Raw genomic sequence first — 23,209 nt, forward strand, 5'->3', positions numbered from 1 at the left:
AGGAGACTCACTCCGCTAAAGATCAGGACCAAGGATAAGCCTGACCCAAGTCAGGCACCAACCTAACTGTCCAAGCCTGAACCGGATACTGGAGAGGGAGAGAAAGCCCACGAACTCAAACCTGTCCTCAGCAGGATGCTAGCCAGCGGCCAACATCCATTCTCACATGGCCCCAGCAGGCTCCCCGCTTCAGACTCCCTGTGACAGAAGAGGAAGTGGAGGCTTTCTGTTCTCGCCTTCTTGTTGCTTCATTTGAAACCTTCAGGGGAATCTGGTCGTGGAAATGAGGTTTCTAACCACTTTCTTCAATCATGCCCAATCCTGCACTAACCTGGACAAATTTCTGACTTCCAGAGAAGCCCATATACTCACATTTTGGATAATTACACCCAGTTCTCAGAGAAATGCTTTACCCTTAGAGAAAATAACATTACTACCTGGTGTCTGGGCTTCTCAGCTCTGTGTGCTGAAGGGAGCATCTAGGGAAAAACCGGGGCCTGCCGGCTTCTCGGCTAGCTGGGGGTCGAGGACACAGGGCCTGGCCACAGCTGCAGCACAGTAAGAGTGGAGGTTTGCTTGCAGTTCAGAAGTTTATTAGCAAGAGTTTGGGCCAGTTGGTGTTTACATGCTTGGTCACTACAGAGTGGTGTACTGGCCGCAGAAGCAGAGAGGGCTCGCTGCCCTGCTGGTCACTGATGACGTCCCCTCAAAAAAAATGATGGGCTTCTCTCCTGGGTCCAAGGAGCCAGGGCTTGGAGTCGGTGCCATCAGAGAGACTCCACTTCTGTTTCCAGTGCCTGAGCTGGGGGAAGGAGCGTTTTTAAGATCTCCGTGTAGTAGGGGCCAAACACCTGCTGATTGTGGTGTGTTAGGTTGACAAACTTTTGGCCAAGTTCTGCCAGTTCTGCTTCAATGAGAGTCAGGCCTCCAGGGAGGTCGAGCAGAGAACGCTGCACACCAAGAACCAGACAACATTTAAGGAACAAGTGGATCCGCTGATCTGTGAGCAGGAGAAGACAGTGAGAAGGGAGAAGGCTAACAACTTTCAGGGAAAAACACTGCCCCTGCACGCCACTCACCCAAGTTCTAAGTTAACTGAGGTAGTCACTGACCTACCCACTCACCTAGAGATAAGGAAATTTGTTTTGTTTGGGAAGGGGGCTGCTACCTAGTTCCTAAGGACAAAGCAAAGATCAAAAATTAGTGGGCTAGTGAATTTCGATTCAAAAGATTGTATCCCATCAGTTAGATCCTAGTATTTGACATAACAGGGGAATCTTAGACTGACCCATCAGATGGCAGAGGTTAAGAGCAAGGTCAAGTTCACAGCCTCCATTCCAACATGGGACAGGAGATTCCTGCTTCGGGAAGATGTCCTCCAGCCTAATTCAGCATCAGTTTCTTGGCAGTGGGGTGGGGGGGATGTCACATGTCTTGGACTGCAGTCCAAAAATGACCCAGAAGGCCAGAGATGACTTAACCAGGTTGGCTGGCCAGTATGCCACACCTAGAAGTCATGAATTCTTGGGTGCAACTATTCCTTAGAACTGCACAGTCAGTCTTTAAACTAAAAGGGACGTATTTTCAACGCAGCATTTTACAAAAACTAAAACCTACACAGTGCCTTGCCCAATCATCCTGCCTTTTATTGTTAACCAGTTCAGAAACCGACTTCCGGGGTCGGGATCTGCCTCTCCCTCCCCTCAGTATTCTCACCACCCCCCATGCGCGCTCACCAATGACACTGCGGACACAGTTCTCCTTCTTGGCGACATTCTGGAGCTGTCCTATCAGAGATGCGGTGTTGTCGCTGCTCAGAGCAGCAAGGCCCATGTTCTTGAGGCTTTGATGGATTTCCTGAGACACCCGTTCACTCACAGTCACCATAGCCTCCTCCTCAGGCCTAGACCATGAAGGAGAGTGAGCTGGTACCCAAGGGGTGGCCCTGAGCCCGGGAAGCTCTGTACCAGAGGCTGGGCCCCCACCCATCCTCCTGCCCTCACTCCAGGCCCTGGGAGCACAGAGCCCAGTGGGTAGGCTCAGTGTCTTCACTGTCACCCTCTCGATACTGACTTTTCTCTACATATGTTACCTTGTTCTTCTTAGAAAACAAGATTAACTATATAAATTCAGCTCTGGACAGGAGCTTGCTATCCATCAGTATTTTTTAGCCCCATGGAATTTATTTTCACATACACATTTCTAACACTTTCTTGGGCATTTTCCATGGACGTTTGTCCTACTCTCACCAACTACAATGACAAACCTGGCCTTCTGATGCCTCTTTTCCCTTTGGGGTGACACCCTGCATTCAGTGGATATTCAATCAATAATGCTGACTGGTCAACTCCTAGATATACTTACGACCAGACCACTCAACTAGATCAGGACTCCTTCATAGCAAACAAGGTAATGAATCATTTTGTAGTAAACTGTCCTCCATACTACCCTTTTGGAAGAAAGTTTTATTTTTCTTTGTCATAAGCCTCAAGACCACTTATGGAAAGATATGAACAATCTTTGTGGATGGTTCCAAAGGACCGTTTCTGTGGTTTCTGGTGGAACATAAGCAATCCTTCATTATCTGCCTGGGTCCTCAAACCACCCATCATTACTCTAAAAAAAGATCCATGCACCTCACCTGGAGTTAAACTCCTCCATCAGGGCTTTGGTTGTACGTTTCAGCTTATCCACAAATTGAGGTGAGCCAAACAGAACGCTGCCAGAGAAACTGCTGGCCACTAGCAAGACTGAGGCCAGGATGGTTAACTGGTTCAGCTGGGCCTCCAGCTCCTGCAGCCAGGCTCTATCCATCAGCAGGGTCTGGGGAAGCAGGCAGAGCAGGCTGTCAGGAGAGGAAGGTCCTCGTGGAAGTCCTGAATCCGACCACAGGGCAATGCCCCACAAGTCCTACCTCCGGGAACTCTTCATCTTCAGGGTCCCAGAGAAGGAGGTTCAGGAAGCCCTGGGACAGGACCATTGCAGGGCTGAGGGGCTCTGGGCTGATGGCTGCTTCGCTTGGAGAGGAGCTGACCCCGCTGGAGGAGTTGGGAGTGTCCGGACAGGAGGGAGGCGGCATGGAGAGGTCTGCCGCTGCTTGGGCCAGCCATTTGGTGGTGTGATCGAGGAGGCCTGTGACAGGAAGAGCATGTGCGAGCACTCTCAGCATCTGCATCCCCGAGGCTTCAAAACTAAGGTGCAAGATGCCTCCTGCTTGGTAAGTAAGTGCTTGGTGGGGGGTCTTTCTGGCTTAGATTACTCTTCTTTCTGCTGCCCCTACTTGAGGAAGAAACTTTCTGTTCCTCAAAGCTGCAGAATACCCTCTCATGTCATAAAAGTCAGACTCAAAGTCTTACTTCCCACTCCTGCCCTCTAATCATATACGTACGAGGCTGCTTGTTGAGGAGTTCCTGGAATTTAGCTCGTTCATACTGAATGGAATGTTCCTGCAGTTGGGGCTGAAGGCTCTGGATAGTGTAGTTCACCATGTCCATTTTCATCAGGCCCAGAACCTGGAAGATCCCCCTGGCACAGGAGGAAATGGGAGATTTATACTAGGAAAGGAAATCCAATGAGAGGGGAACCTACCCACGGCACATTCAGTCACTGTACTCTGGAGTCAGGAGGGGCTTTAAAACCAACTCAGTCCTGCCTCCTGGCACTGTGGTCCAGGACCCAAGGCCCTGAGACAGTGAGTGGCAGAGCTAGGAACAGAGAAGTCTCTGGACCTTGAGGCCTTCAGACCATTCCACAACAGCCATTCTGTTGTCTCTTAAGAAAGGCAGTCACTGGAAGGAGACATACCAGCATGCCAACAAATCTCCCTGGGAAGTCGGGTTAGAGGTGATGCTATTTCTGACAATATTCTGGGGTCACTTTTTTTTTTTTTTTCCATTTTCTGGGTCTTGGTTTCTATAGCTATGAAAAAGGGATAACCTCCCATCCTTGTCCCCTCATTGTGTGAACTGCAATGAGAAAACCTGAGAAAGAGAGGTTTGAATTCCTTGGAATAAAGGATTTCATACTCCAGTGATTTATGGTAGGATGGTACACAGGGGGCCTGATCAATCTAAGGCCATCTTTGGAAAAGAAAAGCTAACAGGCCAGAGAAAAGAGGAGTTAGTCAGGTCTTCAGTAGGGAAGCGCCAGCCCAGACAGAGGCTGCAACCCAGTGCCTGGCCCAGGGGCTGAGGCAGGTTTCAAGAAACAGCAGTCAAGTTTCACACCTCAGTAAGCGAACAGGGTCTGTGATGTTCTCCAGTTTCTGCACTGCTTCATCTCGAACTGGTGCACACAGCAAAGTCATCATGTTGAGAATGTACTTAGAGAGATGAGGGACATTCAGGGTCCCATGTTCTGCTTCCTTCTTGAGGAGGTCCATGTCCAGGGCTTCTTCTATCTCACTTCGTAGGCGGTTCTGGCGTGGCAGCAGCAGTGACAGCAAGATCTGCCCAGGAAAGAAAGTCATAGAAGGAGCTGCGTTCTGTTTAGAGCCCCAGCCTTTCTCTAGTGGCCAGCACCTTTAGCCAAAGAAATCCCAGCCTGTGTCTTTTAAGGATCAAGAAGTCTGGTCCCTAAATTTCCTACAGGATGTTATTTATCATTGTTTAGGGGCTAATGATAGTTCAAGGCTTTAGGGGATCAGTTATAGCAGTAGTGTATCATTTTCTATGTAGAACGAGATAAAGAGATGAGCAAAACCAAGAAGTATGGTAAAAAGAAACACAAGGTACAACAAACATAAAATGCACACTGTCACATGGTGATGAGGTACTCTTAACCTACCAAAGCAAGCATTTCTGAGATTATTTTACTTCACAGGGCAAGGATGAAACAAGCAAAGGAACTGTTAAGAGTCCTTTGAAATAGTCTATTGACCCAGAAATATAAGTTCCCTGTGGACAGAGACTCATTCATCTCTGTGCCTTTGTAACACACAGAATAGGGTGGTAGTGAGGGATAGGGCTGGGGATTTTTTTTTTTTTTTTTTTTTGCTGTTTTTGTTTTTTCATTTTTCCAGCAGTTTGGGTTTTTTTTAGGGCTGCTTAATTTAAAGGAATATTGTGTGGTCACAGCAAGATCCCAACAGTCAGCTTCATCTTAAATAAAAGTTGCTCCATACTATTGATTTAAATGACAAACTATGCCACTTATCAATCTGGAGCCTCCCAGTTCCAATCTACCCCTCAGTGCCATCTCTGTGAAAGTGGAGCTGGGCCCTTTAAGTATTGAGCCTTTGCCGGCTGGCCCATGTTTAAGTTCTGCTGGTAGAGGGTGCTAGTGAGAGCCCTGCAAGAGGACGAGGTCTTCCTCCCTGGCTCTGGGGTCCTCCTCTCAGCAGGCTCCTGTAGCACAGCAACTTCTCTCTGTTCAAATTACTATGTGGTTCCTTTCACCTGACTGGTCCCTCACTGATGCAAAACTGGTACCATAAGTGAAGTTTGAACTCAAATGGCCACACGGCCACTGGATTTGATGAGCAGGAAGTAGCAAGTACTTTAGATGCTTTAGAAAAACATGCAAACTAGATAATGGCAGATAATCCCTACAAAAATTGAGGAGCCTATCACTTCAGTGAAGTTGCTAGAGTTTCAGTGGTCTGAAGGTGTCAGCTATCCCCTCCAAGGTGAAAGGTAAATTGCTACACCTTAAACCAACCTCACGGAAAAAAAAAACAAAAAACAAAAACCCACAACACTAGTTGGGCTCTGGATTTTCAAAGCAACACACACCACGTTGAGTTTGCTCCTGCAGCACTTACTGAGAGTTACTCACCAGGTTGCCAATTTCAAGTGGAACCAGAGTAAGACTAGGCTCTGAGCAAGTTCAGGCTGCTGTACAAGCCACTCTACCATTTAGGCCTTCTGATCCAGCAGACTCAAGGACACCTGAAGTGTCCCTGGCAAGTAAGGATGCTGTACTGAGCCTCTGGCAAGCAACAACAGAAGCATCACAGCACAGACTTCTAGGATTTGGGAGCAAATCTATGCCCTCTTCTGCAGATAACTATTTGCCTTTTGAGAAACAGCTTCTGGTTTCCTCCTGGGCCTTCGCAGAAAGTAAACACCTCACCATAGGACACCAGGTAATGTTGTCTGACCTACCTAGCCACGAGATTGGACATGCCGCACAGCAATCCATCATCAGATGAAAATGGCCCATGAGACCCCAAGCATATACTGGTACTAGGACAGACACAGAGAGCAGACTAAAACAGAGAGCCTAGAAGTAAAACCTGCATATATGGGCAAATAATTTTTGAAAACAATGCCAAGACCATTCAATGGGGAAAGGACAATCTTTTCAAAAAATGGTGCTGAGGAAACTGGATATCCATATGCAAAAGAATGAAGTTGAACCTTACCTTACACCATATAAAAAAAATTAACTCAAAATGGATCAAAGACCTTAACATAAGAGCTAAAATTCTGAATCTCTTAGAAGGAAATAGGGATAAATCTTCATAATCTTGGATTTGGCAAGATATGACACCAAAAGCAGAAGCAACCATAGACTGGATAAATTGGACTTCACTAAAATTAAAACTTTTGTGCATCAAAAGACACTATCAAGAAAAAGACTACCCACAGAATGGAAAAAAATATTTGCAAATCATTTTAACACAAGTATCCAGAATATCTAAAGAACTCTTACAACTCAACAACAAAAAGACAACTCAATTATAAAATGGGCAAAGGACTTGAGTAAACAAAGAAGACCTGTAAGACAGCATCAAGCACAGGAAGACACTCAACATCACGAGCATCAGGGAAATGCAAATCAAAACCACAGTGGGATTCCACCTTGTACCCACTAAGATGTCTGCAGTTTTTTTTAAAGGAAAATAAACATTGAAAAATAAGTGAAAATGTGGAGAAATCGGACCCCTCATACATTACTGGTGGGAATGTAAAATGGTAAGCCACTGTGGTTTCTCAACAAATTAAACAGAATGACCCTATGACTCAGCAATTCCACTCCTGGGGATATACTCAAAAGAATGTAAGAGAAAAGATGTTCAGAGACTTGTACACGAATATTCAGAGCACTACTCAGAATAGCAAAAATGTAAAAACAACACAAACATCCATCAACAAATGAAAAGATAAACAAAATGTGGTATACCATACAATGGAATATTATTCAACCATAAAAAGGAATGAAATTCTGATCCACAATGCAATGTGGATGAACCCTGAAAACATGCCAAATGAAAGTTGCCATATGCAAAAGGACAAATGTTGTATGATTCCACTTATATGAGGTACCCAAAGTAGTCAAATTCAGAAAGACAGAAGGTAAAATAGAGGCTACCAGACACCAGGGGAAGAGGGGTACAAGGAGTTTATTGTTTAATGGGTAGAGTGTCTGTACAGAAAGATGAAAACATTCTGGAAGTGGAGAGCAGTGATGGCTGCACAACACTGTGAATATACTTAATGCCCCTGAATTTTAACACTTAAAATTATTAAAACGGTAAAAAGTTTATGTTTAACATAATTTTAAAAATTTTAAACTAAGTGTGCAGTGTGGCACCATTCCCAGGGAGGATCAGCCAGCCACCTAGTAGCAGACACTTTCTTTAGCCCTCCTCCATCATTGAGAGATAGAGATTCATCCTCGATGGACTAGACATACGTTCTGGATATGGACTATCTTCCCTGTCCGCAGTACTTCTGTTAGCACTGACATCCACATGCTCACAGAATGCCTGGGTCCTGGCATGCCCCATAGAAATGCATCTGATCTAGGAATTCATTTTACAGCCAAGAAAGTGCAGCAATGGGCTCATACCCACACCCCTCCAATGGAGAATCGACTGGTCTTAACTGCAAAGTGGAATGGCTTATTAAAGACTCAATTACAGCGTTGAGAGACAATATCCTGAAAGGAAGAGGCTCTATCTTACAAGGTGCAATAAATATATGCTTTGCATCAAAACCAATATACAGTGCTGGTCCCCAAATCCAGAATACACGGTCCCAGGAATCAAGGAGTGAAAGTAAGACTGGTCCCTCTCACGATTATACCTAATAACCTGTTCACAGAATTTCCGTTTCCCACCCTGACAACTATGGGCTCTGCTGATTTGGGAGGAATGCTTGCACTGGTTCCAGTGAATGTGAAGATGAGACTGCCCCCAGGTCACTTGGGGCTCCCTGTGCCACTGGACCAACAAGGTCAAAAGGAGATACTCTACTGACGAGAATAACTGCTCCTGAGTACCAAGGAGAAAGCAGGTTGCTGCTACACAGTGGGGCAAGGACTGCGTCTGGAACCCAGAAGATCCTGAGGTGCCTCTTGGTCCTTCCATACCCAACAATAAATGTTAATGGAAAACCACAGCATACAAACAACAAAAGCAAAATGCCTGAGGACTCGGACTCTTTGGCAGTGAAGGTTTGGGACACTCCGCCAGGTAAAGGACGTCAACAGCTGAGGACAGGGGAATATGGAATGGATAGTAAAAGGAAGCCACAGGTATCAACTATAGCCTTTGACCAATTACAGAAACAAAACCACAGATTTTCCCTTTGCTTGTTACAGGCATGGGTTTATCTGCACATGCTAACCATTTTCTTCTCTCTCCTTCCCATTATTATTTTATAGATAGGTTGTTGGAAGTTAACTTTACAATTTGGCCTGTAGGTAACAGAAGGTTCAGTGTGACCGTGACTGAGTTTGTGGAATATTACAGACAGCAGTGGATATAACAACTGTTGAAACTGTGAGTCTCATTTTGAAGAAAGGATGAAACTTGCAGGACAGATAGCCATGTCTTACTAGGTAACGACAGGGTTCTTTTCAGGAATTCGAATGTGTGTAAGAAGGGTGAATATGGAAGCTGAGTAGACAAAGGAATGGAATGTGACATTTATCAATTTACTGCCTCTCAAATCCATCCTTCTTTTCTCTGCTCTGAGAAAATGGACTAATTCCTTTAAATATTTTTCCTTTACCACATGGCACAATTTTAAGCTTCATTTGTAGATGGCACCATTAAGTAGTTTTCTGTGCTGCATAATAAGTTACCACAAACTAGGGGCTTAAAGCAGCATATACATTTGTTATCTCAGTTTCTATGGGTCAGGAGTCCAGAAACAGTTTAACCAGATCCTCTGTTCAGGATCTTGTAAGGTCGCAGTCAAGGTGTTGGCTGGCTGTGTTCTCATTTGGAAACTTAACTGGGGAAGGATCTGTTTCCAAACTCATTCGCAATGTTGACAGAATTCATTTCTTTACAGCTGTATACTTGAAGGCCCCGGCTTCTTACCAGCTGTTGGTTGGATGCTGCCTGCAGGTCCTAGAGACCACCTGCATTTCCTTGCCATGTGGCCCTCTCCATAAGCAGTTCACAACATACATTTGCTTTTTCGAGGCCAGCTGGAAGTTCTCCAGTCTGCTAAGGTCTTACATAATGAAATGCAGTCCTCGGAGTGACCTCCCATCATCTTTGCCAGGTTCTATTGATTAAAGGCAAGTTACAGGTCTCATTTACACTCAAGGAGAGGGGATTATACGAGGGATCACTGGGGGTCACCTTAGGGTGTGTCTACCACACAATAGAAAGACAGTGCAAAAGGCAAGAGCTTTTCCTCCTGGTTCTGGAATGCGCCATGGCAGGCTCCCGTAGTCTGCATGGCTCTGCCAGCAGTTGGCTCCTACAGCCTGAGGGGCTTCTCGGGTGCTGGGCTCCTGCAGGCAGTGCCAGGCTCCGCAGCACAAGCGACTACTCCAGCACCCGGCTCCTGCAGTGCCCGGTGCTCAGCAGCACACGCAGGCCAGCAGCTTCCCCTGGCACAGCCGAGCCTTTCAAAGGAAGAACCGAATCCTTGGGTGTTGTAACTCAGCCCTAGTTGTACGGTGGATTCTCCTTAAATCGGATATTCCAGTAGAGTTTTGCTTCTTACTAATCCAAAGCCTTCATTTCTCCAATTCCTTGTTATAATAATTTTTATATTAAAAGTTCCTTGTTGAAATTACTGTGTGATAAATGAACTACTTATTATTTATAACTTAGATGACTGATTTCTTGAATATGTGTAAGCATATTTGACTGTCCTTTATGACTGGATTACCACATTCTGTTGATTCTTATTTTGTGGCTGGCTTTATTCTTTGATAACTACATTTAAAAAGCCAAAGTTCTAATCTGTTCTTAGAAATAATCAGTACATATATGTAAACTAAAAAAAGTGCCGTATATTGTATATATGTATTTACATGCAATATAATGTATGTATGCAGTCAAACCGTAATAATTTTACCTAATAAAACTGAAAAAGGAAAAAAAAAAGAAATTACTATGTGATTTCCATTTCTTGATTAGACTCTGATTTATGGACCATGTTCTGTTAGGGTTTGCTAGCCACTGACATTCCAGTAAGCTGAGGATGTCTACAAATGGAAAGTCGGTCACTTACTTCTTTAATTTCTTTTAGAAGTTCAAGAGCACAGCTGAAGTCTGGGGGAGCAGCTAATAGCTGCTCTTTCAGATGATCCCAAAAGGCATTGTGTATTGTCTCCTTGACTCTGCCTTCCAGACTGTAAGAGGGCCAAATGAACAATTACTTTTTTCTCTACTCAGAAACTACCATAAGGTCATTATCTCCTAAACCCCAAATAACATTTGATATGACAAAAAAAAAAAAAAAAAAAAAAAAAAAAAAAAACCAACATTACACTGACAGAGGAAAGCCAGGAGCTATGTCTGGATGTCAGCAGAGTTAACAAGCTGGGGCTAGACCTGGATGTCAGGGGCCCAAGCACTGCCTCTCAGAAGGGCTCAGCAGGTTCCAGAGCAGCCCTCCCCTTGCTAGGAAGAAAGCTGAGCAGAGGTCAGGCGGAACTTTAACACTGATTCTGCCTTTAGCCTAGAAAAGATGAGACTTAGTTTCCCTTTATGTATACATATGGCAATGAACTAAATGATCTTTCATTGTCTTGTAGATGTAAAATCTAGGAAAGGGATTTCCTTCTGTGATAACACCCGATTATCTGTAGATACTCCCAAATCAGCAGGTCTAAAACTGAATTCACCGTCTTCCTCTCCAAACCTGCTCCTCCAGTATTCCCAACCTCAGTGGCACTACCATGTGGCCAGTCACAGAAGTCAGAAACATCAGTCTTTTTTCCCCCTTAAAAAAAAAAGAGGTAGTAAAGGCAATTCAATTAAAAAGGACAGTCTTTTCAACAAATGGTGCTGGAACAACTGGACATCCACATGCAAAAAGATGAATCTAAATATAGGCCTTATAGCTTCCACAAATAGATCACAGACCTAAACGTAAAACATAAAACTCTAAAACTTCCAGAAGATAACAGGAGAAATCTAGGTGACCTTGGGCTTGGCAACAACATTTTAGATACAACACCAAAAGCAAGATCCATGAAAGAAAAAATTGGTAAGTTGGACTTCATTAAAATTAAAAACTGCTCTGTGAGAGACATTTAAAGAGAATGAGAAGACAAGCTACAATCTTTGCAAAACACACATCTGATAAAGGACTATATCAAAATATACAAAGAACTCTTAAAACTCAACAATAAGAAAACAACCCAATTTTAAAACAGGAAAAGATCTGAACCAAAGTAGAAATACAGATGACAAATAAGCATATGAAAATATGTTCAACCTCACATCTCATTAGGGAATTATAAATGAAAGTAACAATGAGGTACCACTACACCCTATTAGAATGGCCCAAATCCAAAACACTGACAACACCAAATGCTCACAAGGACATGGAGCCATAGGAACTGGTAGGAATGCTAAATGGTACAGCCACTCTGGAAGATGGCTTGGCAGTTTCTTACAAAATTAAACATACTCTTCCCATGCAATCCAACAATGGCACTCCTTGGTGTTTAAGTGAGGGAGCCAAAAACATGGCCACACAAAAATGTACACATGGACATTTATAGCAGCTTTATTCATAACTGCCAAAATTTGGAAGCAACCGAGATGTCATTCTATAGGTGATGGATAAATATACTGTGGTGCATCGAGACAATGGAATATTATTCAGCACTAAAAAGAAATGAGCTAGCAAGCCCCTCAAACACATGGAAGAAACTTCAGTGCATATTGCTAAATGAAAGAAGCCAATCTGCAAAGGCTACATGCTGTATTATTCCAACTATAAGAAATTCTGAAAACCTATGAAGACAGTAAAAAGATCAGTGGTTGCCAAGGGCCTCAAGGGGAGGAAGGGAAGGGCAAATATGTAAAACACATGGGATTTTTAGGGCAGTGAAATTACTCTGTATGATACAGAAATGATGACTACATATCATTATAGATTTTCAAAACCCATAGAATACGTAACACAAAAATTGAACCCCAATGTAAACTTGAGTTAATAATATATTCATACTGGATCAATAGTAACAAATATACCATGCTAATATAAGATGTAGATAACAGGAAACTGCTGGAGAAGAGTAAGAAGGTGAGAACTCTCTGTATTTTCCATCATTTTTTGTAAAAATAAACTGTTCTAAAAATTGGTCTATTAATTTTTTAAGAAGCAATTTTTCTCTGAATGCTTATTTAAATGAGGTCTCCGACCTCTGCAGTTAGACTAATAAGAAGAAAAAGAATCATTTGAAAATTCCAAGGCTGCACCTAGTGACTGCCAAATACTCCTTACTTTTCTTGAAATAAACGTACCCCCTTAAAAAAAATACAGTAGTTAAGGGGAGGGTACAGCTCAGCGGTAGAGCGCCTGCTTAGCATGCACGAGATGCTGGGTTCATTCCCAGTACCTCCGTACAGTAGTAATGCAAGCTCCTTATAAAACAAAAAACAAGCAATACAAAGAGGAATGAAAACAAAAATCAAAATTCCTCTCCCCACACACCAATATGAATCAGAGGTAACCAACTATAATCTATTCTATTGTGTACCAGATTGTACTTACAGCTTTCCTCCTCATCCTATTTATCCTATCCATCTTCCAAGTTCCATAAATTGTTTTTTTTTTAAATGTCTCTGGAATCCATCCCCTCCTACATTTTCTCTTACCTGAACTACTACAACAGGCCATTAACTGGCCCCTCTTCCTTTAATCTTGTCCCTTCTTAATCTGTTCTCCACCAATTCATTCAAAAATCAATTATTTTTCTAAGATACAATTCTTATCATGAGGTCATGCTCACTTAGAGTTCTCTAGGGCTTCCCGTCACCAGCAGCATAAATGGCTTATATGACTCTTCCTGATATTGCTCTGCCTCCTTTCCAATTGATCTTCTGCCTCAAATTACCTTGTGCTCAACCACACCAAGTTATTTGTTAAGCTCATACCATATTCTACGACCACTCTGCCTCCAACATGTTTCCTCTGCCAGGAGCATTCTTTCCCACCTAGACCACCTCTAAGACTCAAGTCTTCAGCAGGCAAATTCTTCCTCCGTAGATAAATCTTCTCTGATGCTTGGGCAGCTGAGAACTTTCATTAAACTCTATACACACAGCTATGTGTGAACTTATCAGTCATTTTCTGTTATTCAATGGTCTCTCCTACAAACAAGTGCCTTGTTTACTTATAGCTGTAGCTGTATCTATCCCCAGGATTCAGCATTTTGTCCACCACATACTAAGGACACAATAAATGCCTGATGAATGAATGCCCAAACGTGGGATTTCCCTTAGGAACCTACAATCGTAATTAACATCATCCTGAGCCCAAAGCAAACCAACTGCCAATAAAGAGTAACCTCAAACTCAATTTCAACATTTTTCTTGACATAAATTTTTTATTACCTTACTTGAAATAGTACTACCCAGCTGTGAGTAGTACTATTTCCTCTGCTTCATTTCTCCCTCTCTCATTTCCTCTACTCATTTGTTCTCCTGTCATATCTAAGCAGTGACAGACATGCTAGAAGGTCTGGGTTTTGGTGAAGACCTGTTCCCTGAGAACCTGTGCTTGGCATGGACATCTGCTAGCAAGGGCAAGTCAGAGCATAATGGGCAGCAACTTGTGACAACAAGCACTTTAGTAACTGAAGTTGACAAATCACAAGGAAACTGACTAGTCACAAGCTGCCATCACATATCCATCTATTGGTAGGAAAGTAGAATTATCTTAAAATGTAACATCTGATACTGAATATACCCACTTAACCGCCAGTAAACCAGCAGAGCTATACAAGTCATACTTACTGAATGGTTCTTATTTACTTATTGCAATGTCAATATAACTAAGAAGAATAAAAAATAAGGCTTGATGAGGGGGTGGGTACAGCTCAGTGGTAGAGTGTGTGCTTGACATGCATGAGGTCCCGGGTTCAATCCCTAGGACCTCCATTAAAAAAATAAATAAAAACAAAACCTAATTCTGCTCCCCCTCCAAAAAAATTTTTTTAAATAAGGCTTGATAGTCCCATGCCAGAGCAAACTGTGGCCCTAATCCATTGCCTGGCCTCTGCTCATAGGCTGCAGACACTGAAGCAGGTTACACAGCGAGGCAGGGGGTAGAACATTATTTATCAACAGGGTTCTGATCCTGATTCACAAATTAAGCTGATTTATGAGGTGAGAGAGAGTTAAAAACAATCAATCTTTTTATCTGTGCCTGTTTAATCTGTGATCACATAAAAGAGTTACTGATAGAAGCAATGAGGGAGGCAATGGATACAACGACCCCAAAGATCTGTGATCCCTGGTATTCACACCCTGGTATAATCCTGTACCCTGGAGTGTGGTCTGGGTTTATGGATTCCTTTCCAGAAAACAAAATGTAGCAGAGGCCATGGATGTCACTTCTGAGATTAGGTAACAAAAAGGCTGGTTTCTGTCCTGGGCACAGTCTCAGTCTCTTATACATTTACTCCCTTGCTTTCTCACTCTGAATAAGGGAAGCCAGCAGCCAGGTTGTTGGTTGCCCTGTGGGGAGGCCCAGATGACAAGGAACCGGGGGAGTGGGGGGCCTGGCTCAGGCCAACAGTCAACAGACTGACTGCACCTCATGAGAGACCTTGAGCCAGAGGCACACAAAAACCATGCCCATACCCCTGACCCACAGAAACTGTGAGATAATGAACAGTTTTAGCCGCTAAGTGTGGGGGTGGTTTGTTATGCAGCAACAGATAACTACTATAGGCCAATTCCTCCACATCTGCCAGAGGAGATCTGAAATCTACCCTAAGTACTTTATTATTAATTGGGACCCCAAAGTGAACATCTTAACAATAAATAATTATCAAATATATCCCATTCTACTTGATTAAAAAAAAACAATTTAAATACTTGGGTTTATTCACTGGTTAAATAAAGTTTGCTTCTTGACCCTCTGATACTAATAAGTATTAACTTATTACTCTTCTGTTTGAAGTGCTGAGAGCTTTTATGGCTTATATTCAAACACTGATTGCGTTATTAAATAAAAATGCCTCAAATCTGGTCAGAAGCCCTTAGTGCTAAATATCTACACCAGAATGAATAAAAGGGGAAAATCAGAAGAGCCTGTACCTGCTTGGAGGCAAAACTTTTTCTTCCACGTGGAAATCATGATTCATCCCAATCTCACTGCTCAGCTTGGAAGCATCATTAACTGTATCTATCACACCTGTGACAAAGGAACGTATGGTGTATACCTGAAACCAGTATATGTCAATTATACCTCAACTGGAGGAAAAAAAAAAACAACTTACAGTGGATAACAGTGAACCCGCACCAGTCTGAACTTCTATTTTATTCAGAGATTCATTCTACTGTGTAGGAGCCACATTTAGATTCATCAAACTGATCTTACACAAACTCATTCAACCATCCCAGTCATTTTTGTTTTCTGAACTCTAGGCCCCATGATAGAACCTAGAGCAGCCCAGAATGGGGGTAAGGGAGGGCTAAGAAGATATTGCATTAAAAAAAAAAAGTGAAACCGATTAAAAACTCTTAAGTAAATAAAGCAGCAAAGAATAATTTATGATTTGAAAAAAATGGTTATCCAAGGGTATTGTGATTCCAATCTCCTCTTCCTGCCTCTGATGAAAGTTATATTCTCCGTACAGATGATCCTGAACAGTGTCAATGTAACTGGTCTTCTAAAGCAGTCGTTTCCAGAATTTAGGATTTCAGATTAGTAAAATTTCCAAAAAGATTTTGAGCAACTGACAACAACTTGCCAACTTTTTGTTATGCCAAGTATGGACAGTATGAAATAAGCAAATTTAAAAAATCCACTCTACCACAACCAAAATCATTTCATAAAAGAAAAGGTAGTTTAACCTCCAAAAAAGTAGAAAGGGAATATTGTCAGAATAAAGAGTAGTCCTTAAAACTGGATCAGTGTAGCTTTAGGAAAAACTCCCTGCAATACCTTTATTTTGTATCACTAAATATTGCTAAGAATTTTGTCACAAACCAGCACTAGCATTTGGGAACCACTGATCTAGGTTCTTAGTACAGACCTAGCTGATAGCATTCTCACATAATAGGCACAGATGGGGGTTATAATGATTACTTGGTGTATATATAAGGAAGCTGTACATAATAAATCATATTTTCTCACTGTCTTTCAGTGAAGCTTCATAATTTGTTCACAGCAAAGTATTTGGCTCCAAGATGTGGAGGGGATATAAATGAACTAAGATTGGCCATGAGTTGATAATTGTTGAAGCTGGGTGATGAGTAAATAGGGGTTCATTATACCAGTCTCTCTACTTTTGTATATGCTTAAGTTTTCCATAAGTAAAAAGATTTTAAAATGTAAAAAGGAAAAATAAAATTATTGCAGAAAAGAGGTTTCATAGGAGAATGCCTCTATTCTTAAAAGATACATGAAGTATTTAGAGGTAAAGTTATGACTGTAAACTTTAAGAAATACGTACGTATAATAGAAGGAGAGAAAAAACAAAATAACAGAACATTAGCAATGTGGGCTTTTTTTTTTTTTTTTTTTTAACTTTTCAACAGATTTGAAATATTTCAAAATAAAAGAGGAAAAGGCGACTGTAAAATTTACCAAAAAGCCAGAGTCTCTCCTTAGGTAAACATTAAAGTGAATTACATCTTAAGTGGACAGGAAGTTCCTTTTATTTTTGAAGCCTCTCTGAAGTCTTCAGTTTCAACCAAAATGGCAAAACAGTTAAATACATAAATAGATTTATTGCTAACTCACTAATGCAACATCAGAACTAAGAGAAAATCTTCAAAGGAAGATTGAGCTGCTTGTAGCTGCTTACTGAAGGACTGAGGGAAATATTATACACAGAAACACTTTCCAACTACAACAAATCAAAGCTCATGGCCTGCTTTGACAAGACTGTTCTGTTGCTCAAAAGTACCACAGCACTTTGCAATGCCTATAGCTATAAAATTCAGGAACGAGGAAGGCTCAAAGGGAAATGAGAGGTAAAAAGTAACTAAAGTAGATTTTAAAAATCCAGATCCCAAGGACAAAGAAATTTTCAAGATAATTTGGTAAGTAACTTAACCAAGTCAACCTAATATGTACCGTTTCAAACTTTTTCTAGAAGAGGAATTTGGTTTTTCAGGTTACAGAGTTATGTTACCTATGGATTCATTTAAATAACCTCAAGAACTTAAATAGCTTGGGATTGTTTTGTTTTGTTTTACCAAAAAAGTGACTTTCACCCCACATCAGGTTCTATCTTATTAAGTACTATCGGGATTCCAAAGCACCCAACTTGCCGCTTTTCGTTAGCCAGCAGCGACCCCATGTGGCTACAAGAGAAAAAAATTTGATTCGGTTCTAGCAAGGTCTCCAACTAATTTTGCCCGTTTCAATCTTCGAGAATTTAACTCAGGTTGTAGTAGGTGGACAGGCCTTCAGACTGATGGCTGTTTAAATTATCTGGAGATCATTATAAGAGAAATGCAAGATGACTCCCAGTGAGATTCAGACCCAAAGTGTGGAAAACACAGTATGCCGCAATAGGATGGCCACCTGGGATCATTTTGGTTCTTTAAAATCTACCCCAGGTGTCTGCCATTTGCCACCTACAAATTTAAAATAAAAGAATACAAAGACGGCTCTGAACTAACTCAGCCTCAAATCTTGTCAGATTCAAGTAACTACCTTCACTTCTTTAACAAGATTTTCTGGTCAATAGGGGAAATGGGGCCTGAAAGTAGAAACTGGGGTGGGGGCAGATATGGTGAAGGGCAAACAAACCAAAAGGAGGAGAGACAAGTGCGGGACCGCGGGCTCCTTCCCACCTGACCCCACACCAAGCACCCCCGAGGGCCGGGGGCCCGCGGGGCTTGACCTACAGGAAGGGTGGTCCTCGGGGCTGCTCTTGTCTTCCTGCGTCGGTCCTGAGGTTTCGGGCTTACATGGCCGGCTCTCTGCAACGCCAGGCTCCTTCAGGGGCACATCTTCCTCCACGCCTGGCATTTTGCTGATGAAATCTGGGTTGGGGAGAGATGGGGCGTTGTGGGCGGCGAGGAAGGAGGTTCTCCAACGACCAAGGGGGGTCTGGGGCCTGGCCGGCAGCGCCCGACCTGGTCAAGCCAAGAGAAGGGTGGGCAGCTTTAAGGTCTCTCAGGGGACGCTCAGGGGCAGAGGAGCCTGGAGGAGCGGGGATGGGGAAGCGCAGGGAAGCTCAACCAGGAAACTGAGGCCAGAAGGGTTGTCCCCGTGCCCGAAACTTCCGCCCCAAGCCAGCAGGGCTCCGGCCAGTGGGGCCCCGTAGCCTCTCACCTCCTCAGCGGCGGCCCTCAGCCACTCTGGAGTCGGCTGGGCGGCCTCGCACCTGGAGGCTCGGGCTGTACCACCGCGGCGGGGCGGCAGGGGGCGACGGCCTAGCGGGGCCAGGGCGGCAGCGCAGAGGAGAGGGGCGGACCCCACGCGCACACCCGCCCGCTGCGCCAAGATAGTAGACTCCGGGATTTGAACACAAACCACCGCTCATCTCCTGGGCAACAGGATTGGGCCCACCTGGGGCAGAAGCGGAGGGCTCGTGCCTCGGTCCTCGAGGGCTCGAAGTTTTCAGGACCTCTGGTTACCTGGTCCCTGGGGCCCCTCTCTGCCTGACATCTTCCACCCTCCACGAAAAGGATCACCTGGATCTACTTAGGAAGAGATGAAACACTGTGTTTTCTTAATTTTCAGCCTGTTCATGATGCCCAAGAAACAACCACACCAAGGCGGGTGGTTTCCTAAGCACATTGTGAGAGGAGCGCCCTTCTCCCATTCTACAGGTGTGGATACTGAGAAGTCGTGCCAGGTGCTGGTCAGAGCAGGCATGGGGGCTGGGAGGCAGTGTGGGATCATCCCACTGAATTCCTGGCCTGAGGCTTGTCTGTGACTTGGGAGCTGATCCCTGAGCTCCAGGCCCTAGGTCCGGTGGCTTTTCTTAGTTCCTGGTCTGCTCTGTTGCCCCTGGAGTGATATGAGGAACTGGAGTGACACCCCCTCCTCCCCTCTCATCCCTGCACTTTGGGGGGAAAAATGAAAAGGAAGTTTCCACTCCACACTCTCCCATCCTTCTTTATTACTCTGACTTGATTTCTTACCACAAAAGCTTACTTAAAAAAAATTTTTAAATGAAATAAAAGATGAAAAAATACTGCCTGTGAGAAACCAAGTTCTCATTATAACCTTTCCCTTGTTAGTGTGGAATGTGGATTTTTCTAGCACAACTCCTGCATTTTGAAGGGGAAAATTATGAAGTCCAAAAACATTTCTGCTTAAGAAAAGCCACTTCACTCTGAGGCCCAGGCAGATATGAGGGGAATGGCCTAGCAGAGTTACTGTTTAGCCAGAGAGTATCTTAAACCAATACATACTAAACCTGACCCTTCCTCCTCATCACCCTTTCCTGGTATTTCCCTCAGGGACATCAACCATGAAGCGGGCTGGCCTACACCCCAAAGCCCGGAGATGGGGGAGGAGGTTGTATGACTTCAGCAAAGCATTCAATGAAAATATGATTCTTCATTATTATATCGGGTGATATTTAGGTTGGCTTGTTGATTTCTCTTTAAAAAAAAAACAAAACAAAACTTTTCAGAATTCTGTTTGGGCATTTGTATTTCTGGGAGAGTTTCCAGAATGACATCGGTTTATTTTCCCACCAAAGTGGCATTGCCATGAAACTCTCCCTGCTAACGCATGACATTACTCCAGCAGTTCATTGTTCTGTATTACACAGCCACTTTAAGTGTTGTCTTCTAACCTGAATTCTCTGGAAGGGGCAATAGGAAGAAATAACGGTGTGGGAGAACATGGAGGGAAAGAGGAGACTGAGACCAGAAGGGGAGGAAAGGATGGGGGTGGGAGAGAAAGACAGAATTAGAGTTTTCTCAGGGTCAGCCTGGGGACAGCATTTCATGATCTTATCTTTAATAGTTATTAGAACCAACTAGGCAAAAGTTAGAGGTTGAGGAGAATAGAAAGATGATGTGAGAGATAAACTCTCCTTCCCTTTGGGATCTTAGTTAATAATAACTGATTTTTGTTTAATGATCTACAGAATGCTTTTACATTGCAAATCCATATGCTTTGCACACAATCCTACCTGTTGAGTAGGCAAGGCAGGTGTTCTGTTGGACCATTTAATAGATGAGCAGACTGGGGATCAGAGAGATTTCACGGAGTTTCCAAGAGTCATGTGGCAAGCAGGTCTTGACTCGATCAGATATACATTTTCTTAATTCATGCCACCTCCCTGACTCTGGCGGAGAAGCTGTATAAACAAGAAAATATAACTAACATATAATGGTATAGTAAGTCCCAGAATGGAGTACAAAAAAGGATTTTTTTGTACTGGAGGTTGGAGAAAGGGTGAGAGATCTTCCAAATGTTTGGATCCGTTCAAACCCAGCCATGAGGCAGAATCTTAAGCCAGATTGTGCAACTGATTTGGTCTTTGGAAATGAGTTCAGCCTGGCTCCCCATCAACCTTCAGGATCCCTTTATACTCTCCTAATGGGTGAAATTGGATTTTCCACATATATCCATTTTTTGGCGGGAGTGCCCCTCCTGAGTAACTTAACACTTTTACCCTATTAAAGTGCAAATATTTCAAAAGACCCGAAAGGCGAGTATTTCTCAAACAACCCAAGGACAGAAGTAGAAGTCCTGTTTCCTCTCACATCTCAGTGTGCCCAAAGCGGTCCAGCCCAGAGCTTCCCTTTTAAACTAAGATGTCATATGTTTGCTTTAATACTGAAATCTGTTTGCTCTCCTCACATCTTTGAGTAGAATTCTTGTTCCAGAAGGAAGAGCTTCCTATACTTGCTAGCACACCCCTCTGTATCCCTGTGCCCCACGGGTGCATATACCCGGTTGAGAAGCAGTCTAAGGGAATTTCAAGCCTGCAGCTAGAATTTTCCTAGTTCTCAACCACTTCCCCACACATGTGCACTTTAACCCAAGCCCAATAATATGATCTGTTCTCATTTGTTACATACTATCCTGGGTATGCTACCCCACAAGAACAAATTATACAGAAAGTCAATCCACCACGAAGACATTCTGAAAGAGGGCTGGATACAGAGAAGGATGGAAAAGAACTCCTAGGTGGCTGTCTGTGAGAGGCACAGAACCACAGAAATTAAGAGGAATCCTGAATACAGATCTGCCAGCTAAAACAAAACAAAATAACAAAAATGAAAACCAACTCATTTTACGAAGAACCATCTTAGGCTCAGGGAGGTTCAATGACTTGGCTAACGTCACCATCAGTTTACAGAAAATTCAGGACTAGAACTCATACCGCAGCCCATTCACTCCATAGTATGTAGAGCTAAGCAAAAGTCAAAGCTAATACTGTAAATAAATATTTACATTTCCGAAAGAAAAATGTAAATGATAGGCCACAGAATGGAAAAAGTAAGAGATGAAGTTACATAGAGGCCAAGACTGCAAGTAGAGTAGAGTATACTGAAGATAAACAGTCAACTAAAGCGGTAGGGACGCGTAAACACAGGGTGGGACATTTAAATGGAACCATTTGGAGTCGTGTAAACTGGGATTGACTTCATTATAGCCTCCCTTATGGTACAGAACCGCACATCCAAACTATTTGCTTTAGTCTTTTGACAAATGTGTTTTCTTCACAGAACCCAGGAGGAGTGTGAGAAGAGTTGAGGTGACCTGGGGGCAGTCTGGACGAGGCCCTTTGAAGCTCAAAGTACAACGTAATGGGTGGGGAAACCATCCCTAATGTTTTCAGGAAAGGGGGCTCAAAGAAAAGACGAAGAAGACGCTGGCACAGCGTTGACTGCCTACTTCTCCAGCCCTGCGCCTTTCTGCTGTGGGGTCTTTGCTGGTACTGTCCTTTCCATCTGGGATGCTACTCCTTCCTCTAACCCCGTCCACCTCACTGTCATTCTTCAGGTCAAGCTTACAAGGCGTAACTTCCTTACAGAACCTTCCACAGCCTTCCGCCAGCTTCTCCCAACACCCTGTGCTTTTTCTTCAGAGCAGTCACTGCAGTTTGCAGTTATACGTTTGTTTGCATGATTAACCTTTACTGAATGTTTAACTCCACTGAGAGACTCTGAGGTTTCTGAGAGCAGGAAATGTATGCACTTCATTCACATGGTAGGTGCCCCGTCAATCATTGTCGAAGGAACAAACAGGCACAAATCGGGGGGGGGGGGATGTTGAGCAGTGTTGGGGGGTCAGGCGGAGTGTCTCTCTGGGCCCAGTTTCGGGTACCAGTGTCTTTCTCTTTGTCTCATAGACATGTTTCCTCTCTTTCTGTCTCTCCTCTGCCCTTAGCTTCCTGCGAGTATTTTAAACCAGCAAAGACAACCTCTGAGAGAGCAGAGAGGACGTTAAGGGTCCTGCGGGGGGGGGGGTCCCCTTGACCCAGAAGGTGGCAGTAGGGGGCAGTGGCACCCTGGGAGTAGCAGAGGCAGGCTTCTGGTGAGAGAGAGGTAGGCTCTCTCTCTCTGTAGAGCAAGCCAGGGTCAGCAGCAGCCCAAAGCCACAAAAACTGACTTTAAAAGTCCTCCTAAGAGCTGCATCTTTCGATCCCCCAAAACAATCGTGCCTTGTGCCCCAGGACACGGCGCGAGTTACACACTTAAAGCAGTTTCCACAGAACCGCATTCAGTTGGTTTTAAACTCTGGGGAAAGCTGGCAGCCTCTTTGTGGGTTTTTTTTAAAAACTAGTTAGAGGGACAATTAAACCTTTATGGGTCCCAGAATGTACCTATGCAGACATAAATAAGGATCATTCTTCATCACCGGAGAGAATCCGCTTTCTGGCAACAGATATATTTCTC

At 43.5% G+C, this 23,209-nt stretch overlaps 1 protein-coding gene across 3 annotated transcripts in view; it reads right to left on the bottom strand.

Moving 5' to 3' along the window:
• Window positions 1-576: 576 nt before the first annotated feature.
• TCP11 (t-complex 11) overlaps window positions 577-23,209 on the bottom strand; it is a 128,046-nt gene continuing 105,413 nt past the window's right edge. For 2 of the 3 annotated variants that reach the window (XM_006180480.3, XM_032462892.1), the window contains exons 2-11: window positions 20,491-20,658; window positions 18,242-18,379; window positions 15,476-15,572; window positions 10,425-10,545; window positions 4,227-4,447; window positions 3,389-3,525; window positions 2,915-3,132; window positions 2,642-2,823; window positions 1,737-1,903; window positions 577-1,000 (exon numbers count right to left, since the gene is read on the bottom strand). In XM_006180480.3, the coding sequence (XP_006180542.2) occupies window positions 768-1,000; window positions 1,737-1,903; window positions 2,642-2,823; window positions 2,915-3,132; window positions 3,389-3,525; window positions 4,227-4,447; window positions 10,425-10,545; window positions 15,476-15,572; window positions 18,242-18,379; window positions 20,491-20,527 (1,551 nt within the window). In that variant the 5' untranslated portion in view covers window positions 20,528-20,658 and the 3' untranslated portion in view covers window positions 577-767. Of the gene's footprint in view, window positions 1,001-1,736; window positions 1,904-2,641; window positions 2,824-2,914; window positions 3,133-3,388; window positions 3,526-4,226; window positions 4,448-10,424; window positions 10,546-15,475; window positions 15,573-18,241; window positions 18,380-20,490; window positions 20,659-23,209 lie in introns of those variants that run through there. The other variant, XM_032462893.1, reaches the window with a different exon arrangement.

The sequence above is a fragment of the Camelus ferus genome, chromosome 20, assembly GCF_009834535.1.
Source record: "Camelus ferus isolate YT-003-E chromosome 20, BCGSAC_Cfer_1.0, whole genome shotgun sequence".
Taxonomy (NCBI): Eukaryota; Metazoa; Chordata; class Mammalia; order Artiodactyla; family Camelidae; genus Camelus; species Camelus ferus.